This window comes from Gekko japonicus, unplaced genomic scaffold (genome assembly GCF_001447785.1).
Source record: "Gekko japonicus isolate JY-2015 unplaced genomic scaffold, Gekko_japonicus_V1.1 scaffold4958, whole genome shotgun sequence".
NCBI lineage: Eukaryota > Metazoa > Chordata > Lepidosauria > Squamata > Gekkonidae > Gekko > Gekko japonicus.
The window spans coordinates 49,762-57,649 of record NW_015168813.1 but is presented as its reverse complement, the minus strand read 5'-3'; the positions used below and the strand labels follow the sequence as shown (position 1 = coordinate 57,649).

Below are 7,888 nucleotides of genomic sequence, written 5' to 3'. Positions count from 1 at the left end.
TTGGCACTGTAGGACCTGACGTTTCGCCAGTAGCTGTGTCTGGCATCCTCAGAGGTATAAGACAGAAAGATGGAGGACTCTCTGTGTCAAGGTGAAAAGAAAAATGGTAGGCAGGTCATCTATATCTACTCAGGAAGCTACTGGCGAAAAGGCAGGTCCTACAATGCCAAGACCACAACAATACAACCCGGAAAATCTACAACAGCTAATGAACTCTGGCTGTGAAAGCCTTCGACAACATAATGTTTAAATTGTTTTGTAAATGAATTCCATTAATCCATTCACAATGTCATGGTCTTCCAGAGGTTTCTGTAAGACTATTGGACAGTTTTTCTGTCCAGAGGATATTATCACAGATGCTTGGTTTTACAGTTCTCAACACTGTGAATTTGTGTCTGCAGAGATCACATGCCTCTTCTTCACAGCAGAAATGTTATAAAATAAACATACAGTTAACAGACCTCAATCTTATTGGTCCTCTCCAAATTTATGCACACAGAATCAGCCCCTTATATCTTAAGTGCTAAGTTTCAAGAAGTTCAATGAATACAAGATTGTTTGGGGGTGGAATACTTTTGGATAAGGAGGAGATGTTAGGAGCTAAGTGTGGGAAGGGAGGGGCAAGCAGTAGAAATGAAAGTGAAACTCTTTGAGTAGAGCACTCCAGAAATCTTGAGAACTTTGTAAGTGTATCCTCATGGATGTTTAAGCAAATACAAGAATACATATGCTGTACAATGTTACTGTTTTAGTTAAGTAAAACAATTTAAATAGTTATTGTTAATGATTATTTTTCTCTTTCCAATAAAGCACAGCAGAAAAGTTGTCCAAATATGAATGATTACCTATTAAACTGGAGATCGTTCACCTTGCAATGTTTTTCTAATTATCGATTTCACGTGGTAAATAACCAATCATTAATCTTCTGATATAACTAAAACTAACCTGAGAAGTTATTATACTACAATGAAACCTTTATCTGGGTTGCAAATATTAAGGCCAGCAAGAATGAGCCTTTATGTAGAAAACCATGATTTAAATTATAGGTCGTTACCTATAAAGCCCTACATGGCCAGGGTCCAACCTACCTGAAGGACCGCCTTTCCCCGTATGTTCCCCCAAGAGCACTACGGTCAGGGGCCCAAAATTTATTAGTCATCCCGGGCCCTAAGGATGTCAAACTAGCTGCTACGAAGACCAGGGCTTTTTCGGTGGCGGCTCCTACCTGGTGGAATGAGCTCCTGGAGGAGATCAGGGCCCTGCGGGATCTTATGCAGTTCCGCAGGGCCTGCAAGACGGAGTTCTTCCGTCAGGCTTTCGAGTAGGAGCCGCCACCCCTACTATACCACCACCGCCCTGAGGTCCCGATTAAACACCTACTATGGAAGAATCCTTCTGCCGTCTTCTTGGGACTTTGGACACTTGATCCGCCATCTTCAGATTATGAATGGCACTGAGCACTTTGTTATTAGATTTTAATATGTAGCATATGTTTTAAATTGTTATGTATATATTGTTTTACCAAGGGAATTTGTTCTTGCCTCTGTAAGCCGCCCTGAGCACACTGGGGAGGGCGGGGTATAAGTACGAAAAATAAATAAATAAAATAAATAAATAAATTGAGTCTTACTAATTAGTGGTTTAAATCATGATTTAAATCACGATTTAAATCAAATCCCCCCTGCTTGTAAAGGAAACAAAAAAGTGCTCATGGTGCAGCCACAAGCTACCACCGAATCGGAACTTCTGACCAACCAACTTACAACACTGGTAGAGAAACTGAAGCCAAACTTCCACAAGAGCCTACAAGGCATCAGTGTGCCACACCAGGCTGAGTTAAAACCCTTGGTCTGCGCACTGTGGGACTGGTGAAGCAATATCTACAGGAGGAGTCACCATTAGGTGGGGACTTCTGACAGACACTTCCTGCTGTTCTGTGAGAGATAAAAGCCAATGAGTTGCACACCAGCACAAAAATGCTTTGGAGCCATGTCCAAGACCAGTGCTCGAGTATTTTTACATTCAGGTGTTCTCACTGATTTCTGTGAAGGAATAGTTATTTGGAGTCTTCTTGTGTGCAGTTTTTGTTGCCCTATCCAAAACAGAATGTTGCAGAACTGTGAAAAGTATGGAAGAGAGCAACCAAGGCAGTAAAGGGCACCTTTCCTATGAGGAAAGGCTAAGGAGGCTGGAGCTTTTCAGTTTAGGAAAGACAAGAGCAAAGGGGGTGGGGGGGGACTACACCACAAGATTTGTACGATTATGCATGGCGTGGAGGAAGTGAGGGAAGAACCTTCTCTTTCTGCCATGACACGAGAACTCAGGCCCCCCCCAATGAAACTGATGGGCAACAGGTTCATCATGACAGACAAAAGGAAATACTTTTTACTCAGCGAGTAACGAAATTACGGAGGCAGTGACGGATACAAACGTAGATGGCTGTGGAAGGGACTGGACTGATTCATGAAGGAGAGATCCATCAGTGGCTACTAGCCATGGTGACTAAAGGGAACATCCAAATTCAGAGACAGTCAGTCAGTGCTGGTGGGTCCTAAGGCCCTCTTTCTTGGCCCTCCCAGACAAGCTAGAACAGACAAAAGGAAGTCTTTCTTCACCCAAAGACTGATTAATACATGGAATTCACTGCCACAGGAGGTAATGGCGGCCACAAGCATGGACGGCTTCAAGAAGGAATTAGATAAACATATGGAGGAGAAGTCCATCAGGGGTTATTAGCCACAAGGTATAGATAGGAACTCTCAGGCTCGGGCAAGTGATGCTGTGTATTCTTGGTGCTTGGGGGGGTGGGGGCAACAGTGGGGGGGGCTTCTAGTGTCCCGGCCCCACTACTGGACCTCCTGATGGCACCTGGTATTTTTTGGCCACTGTGTGACACAGAGTGTTGGACTGATCCAACATTGGTTTCTCTTATGTTCTTAACATCAGCACATGTCTTTTGTTCTTATGTCTGGGGCAAGGGATGCTCCGTATTCTTGGTGCTTCGGGGGGGGGGCAGCAGTGGGAGGGCTTCTAGCCTCCTGGCCCCGCTGGTGGACCTCCGGATGGCACCTGGTATATCTGGCCACTGTGTGACACAGAATGTTGGACTGGATGGACCATTGGCTTGATCCAACATTTGGCTTCTCTGATGTTCTTATGTTAAACAGATACACGTCTGTGAGTTGTACACCCACCATATGAAACGAGATGCTGGAATGGATGGACTGCTGGTCTGATCCAGCAAGACTCTTTCTTACCTCCTGATGTTCTCAACAAATGCCGGTGGGAACCATTAAGATGGACTTAGTTCTGAGCCAGGGCCCAAAGAGGAATAAGAAAACAGAGGCTGCCTTCCCTATTCTCTGGGGCCAGAAGAGGGGCCCCGCCCCCTTCCCACCCCCGACCCAGCCTGACCTGTACTCCCGGGGGTTCAACTTGACGGCCTCCGTGAAGAGCAGCACGGCCTCCCAGTAGCCTCCACGCTGGGCAGTCTCGTTCCCACAGTCTGCGGAGGGCAGGGGCAGAAGGGATCAGGCAACAAGAAAGAAATCCAATCAAAGGGCTCGAGGGAGAAACCCCCCCCCCCAATGGTCCAGGCATCTTTCAGTGTTCAACAGCACAGGGCGGCCCTCCGCTTGGGAGCGGGAAGGCTCTTGTGTGTGTGTGTGTGTGCGTGTGTGCCCCCCCCCGGGCCCACTCACCTGCCAGAACCATGCTTTGCTCAACAGGAGACTTCTGGAGCCCAGGCTTCGGAGCCTGAAACGGAAAGGAAGATGTAAGACCCCCGCCCCCTCCAGTTTCACAGGCGGCCAGGGCTCCTTGGGGGGGGGAGTTTTCTGGACCTGAGACAAGCCCAGTCTGAAGTGCGCAAGGACACTTCGAGAGGGCGATGCTGTCTGCAGCTCACCTCCCCACCCTCGGCCAAACCCTAAAAGCGGCATCCCCATTCTGGAAATGAGCCCTGAAAAGCTGCCTGCTTGCCGGAAACTTGTGGCCAATCACCAGTCACGGGGGGCGGGGGGGGCATGGAGACAGCCGGGCCCCTTCCCCCTGATCCGAAGAGCTGCGTAATGTGGGAAGGAGGAGTCTGGGGTGGGGGAGAAGCAGCTAGAGCCAAGGCCCCCTTGCTCACCTCCGGCTGCTCTGTCCTCTCCGGCTGGGCGGTTCTCCCTTTCCCCGCCTTCTCTTTGGGCAGAGGGGGCCTGGTGCTCACTTTGAGGCGCGCTTTCGAGACAAACGTGCTGGTCAGATCAAGCTCCTCCTGTGGGCGAGGGATGGGGAGGGGAAGGGAGAAGCATCATTCCCACGCCGAGCAGGCAAAGAGCTGCCCTTTCCAGCCCCGGAGGTGGGCGAGCCCCACATTCAGTCGCACACCAGGTTGGAACGGGCTGGCTGGGCACAGTGGCTGTATTTCACGGCACCGGAGAGGGCAAGCTAGACAGGGATCAGCCACGCCCACAACGAGAAGCCAACGTTTCAGCTACACTGGAGCCAGAAAAACGACTCCTTAGGGGAAGCCATCAAGGTGAACTCAACTAATAAGGATTTCTGCCTATTGATCTGTATGACAGCCCCCCCCCCGCCACTTGCAGAGACTCTGGGGGTCACACAAGGAATTATCCTTTGCTGTGCTGGCAACGATGCACCCCTTCTGAGAACACAAGAACTTGAATCCTGCCCCCCCACCCCGAATTTCTGGCTGCCGGCTCCTCCCTCCAGCCCACCCCTCGTTTCTATCGGCCACAATGTCAGAGTCTTGCCAAAAACAGTCCCAACAACGTTTCTTAACTAGGATCAGGTTTATTGAGCAGTATAAGCAAGTCAATCTGGTACACGGTCAGTGTTAGAACTGGGGTTCCGGGTGAAAAAGGCACAGATATACAGAATTCGAACTGAACCCCCTGATGCAGGTAAGCCCATAAGCAAAGCAAGAAATTGCACCTAAAGCGAATGAGTCAAGGTTCTCAGCAAAGCCTGCAGAAACCACCAAGGTCATTTGCCTGAGCTACAAGATAAGACGGTGAGTGGGAATCGAAAGACAAAATACCAGAGGCATGAGGAAGAGTCCCATCTCCCCTCCCCACCTGAACTGAGCCTCATCTGCCCCCCCCACCTGCTATGGGAGCATAGCTGACACACAACTCTCACCACTGGGGGGGTGGGGGTGTTCCATGTGGCGAACACTCACCTCTACCTCCTCCTCTGTACTGCAGCCTGGGGAGGTCAGGCTCTCGTTGGGGACCTGGGAGGAGCCACGTTCTGGAGGCCCGGGCCCCGGCACATTTGGAACATCAGCTACGGGGGCTCCCTGCTTCCCGCCTGAGGATTCATCCTGCAAAGAAAGAGGGCTGCCCGTGGGCCACGCTGTGCCATCTGCTTCGCAGACTCAGAGGGACGCACAGCAGCAGTCGCCTCTCGCTCAGAACGGGGCTGGAAGGAAATAGTTCCACAGCAGCCCCTCACTTGCTGCTTTCCCACCCCCCGAAGAGAGTGTAGGGTAACCGTCACGCCTCCGGCCTATCAGGGCCAAGCCCAAAACAAAGGCAGGTTCTGGCATCCTACAGCACAGTGAAGAGACTGGTCCCACTCACAAATGGAGTCACACTTCCTGGACATGTATGCGCATTCACACACATACAAAACGGCCACTCACTGGTTGAGCTTGGCTCTTTGCTTCTAATTCCTGGTTTCGCTTCTCCTGCCTCTTCCTGTCCTTTTGCCGCTGGAGAAAGATGAGGATGCTGCTTAGTGACGGCCAGGGTGTCCAAGGAGAGGCCCTCCCACCCCCCCATGTGCTGCAGACTCCCAAGGGTCTACCTTCTTCTTCAGCCTCTTCTTCTCGGCCTTCCTCTTGGCCCGCTCCTCCTCTGCCAGGAGCTCTTCCGCATTCCTCTCGGCTTCCTAAGGGAGTGTGGAGCAGTGAGCCAAGCAGATGCACTGCTTGAAGGGGCCCATACACCAGAAGAAGCGGATGTACCCCTCTGCCCGCCCCAGGATCTGGGGAAGGCCGAGAAAAGAGTGAGAGGGAAGAGACAGGGGTCCAGCGACAGGCTCAGCGACAACATTTCTGGCAGGGTGGGCTGCTGGGTCCAGAAGCGTTTCAGGCACAAAGGAAAGGCAGCACAGATGGCCACGCGCAGAGCACAGAAGCTGGCCCACGGTTCCCGTCAGCAAAGGGGAACCTGAAGTGGCAGGCAGTGCCGAGAGGCACCGTGGAACAGAGGGAGGGAGGAGCTGCCACGGAAGGCACCAAGGGCACACACAGCTTGTGCTGGATGCCCGTCCCTCCTCCGCTCACCTCGGCCGTCAGCTGCTGCTTTCGGGGCAGGGCAAAGTTCAGTAGTGAGCAGTCCTGACCATTCGTGGCCAGAGGAGTGGGCACAGAGGAGTTGCAAAGGAAGGATTTCTTGAAGCCGCAGAATGTATCCGCACTCGCACTTGGGGCCTTCTCCTCTTCGGGCTCACTGTAGGCCTCCCAGTCCTCGTAGCTGAAGCTACCATCTTCATCCTCGTCACAGTAAAAACAGCCCTCTCCGTCAACGATGGAGAAGTGGCCACATGAGAGGCATGTAGACAGCCCTCCTGGAGAAAAACAAGCACCGTTGTGAAAGGTCTGGCGGGAGGGTGCATTGGGGGCACATGGTGTTCTCTGCTCAGTCCCCACCACGACACAGATACTGCACCCTGCCCACCTCAGTGGCAGAGGCCCCCAGGTTCTTCCTCCAGTGGCAAATGGGCTCCCAAGCACAAGGCGAAGGGTGAGGAGCACGGGCACCACACGACCCCCTCGCCCCGCTATCCCTGCTTCCTTTCAGGGCAGCTGAGTGCTCCAGTGAGCGACCGCAACACAAGCCCAGGTCTCAGAGAACGACAGCAACATGGATCACTTGGCGTTACCTCTTTCAGCACCTGCCTGGGGGGGAAACATCTCCAAAGTGACCAAAGATTAATCCCGAGGGCTCAAATCGGAAAGCCCCGGTGCCAGGTACGGGAGGCAACGGGCTCCACCCCCAACCTGCTCTAGGGCTGCCAGCCTCGAGATGGGGTGACTGGGTTTGGAAAACTGGTCTAAGGAGGTTTGTTAAATTGTCATTTCAGTAAGTATGTACGTTCTGACAACTGGGGAAACGGAAAATTTGTTATAAATAACAGGTATGGCATAGAATATACTTTCAGTTTTGCAGCTAAGAGAGTACCACCTATCTGAAGAAGCGGGAGGCAAACGCGGCACTGTGGCCAGCCGTGCATAGTTGCTACTCCGACAAACGTGGAACTTTTGTTCTCCTGAAGCGTCTCATACAAAGGATTAGTGGACTTTATTTGGGTTTTATGCCCTTTTGTATTAAGTACTGTTGGATCCTAACCCTTTAAGAAAATATGAGAGTGTCTGTCGAACTTGATAAGTATTTGAACTGTTAAAACTGATTTGGATAATATATTCTTTCTACTTCTGGTCGTAACTTATACACGGAGTGTTTCTGTCTTGACACAGCTTCCAGGTGGGGCCCGGCTTTTGCAGCTCATCCCCAGCTGGCAGAGATCAGCCCCCCCCCCGGGGGGGAGAAAAGGGCTGCCTTGGAGGGCGGGGCTCCCCGTGGCCTGGACCCCCTGCAGAGAGGGCCCCCCCGCCCCCCCAAAAAAGCCTCCCGGCGGTGCCCAGCCCAGCCCTGGCAACCCCAAAGGACGGGGCGCCGCGGCAGCCAAGGCCAAGTCCCACCAGGCGGTCCCCGCCGCAGCCTCCTCACCGGCGGGGGGCCCTTCGTCCTCCTCGTCCTCGCCGTCCTCCGCCGCCAACTGCTGCATGACGCGCTCCAGGCCCTGCGGGGGAAGGGGAGGGCTCAGGCAGGCCGGCAGCGGGACAGGCAGCCCTCCCGCTCCCGCCGCGGCT

General features: G+C 52.5%; 1 protein-coding gene across 1 annotated transcript; it reads right to left on the bottom strand.

Annotated features, from left to right (window-relative positions):
- Positions 1 to 3,414: 3,414 nt before the first annotated feature.
- Positions 3,415 to 7,846, bottom strand: TTC31 (tetratricopeptide repeat domain 31; the record flags this gene model as incomplete). Its single annotated transcript, XM_015415726.1, has 8 exons — positions 7,746 to 7,846; positions 6,299 to 6,582; positions 5,818 to 5,901; positions 5,654 to 5,722; positions 5,189 to 5,332; positions 4,133 to 4,261; positions 3,702 to 3,756; positions 3,415 to 3,505 (listed from the first exon to the last, which is right to left on the bottom strand). Coding segments are annotated over exons 1-8 (914 nt in total), but the record flags the coding sequence as incomplete, so codon positions are not given.
- Between the last annotated feature and the right edge of the window lie 42 nt (positions 7,847 to 7,888).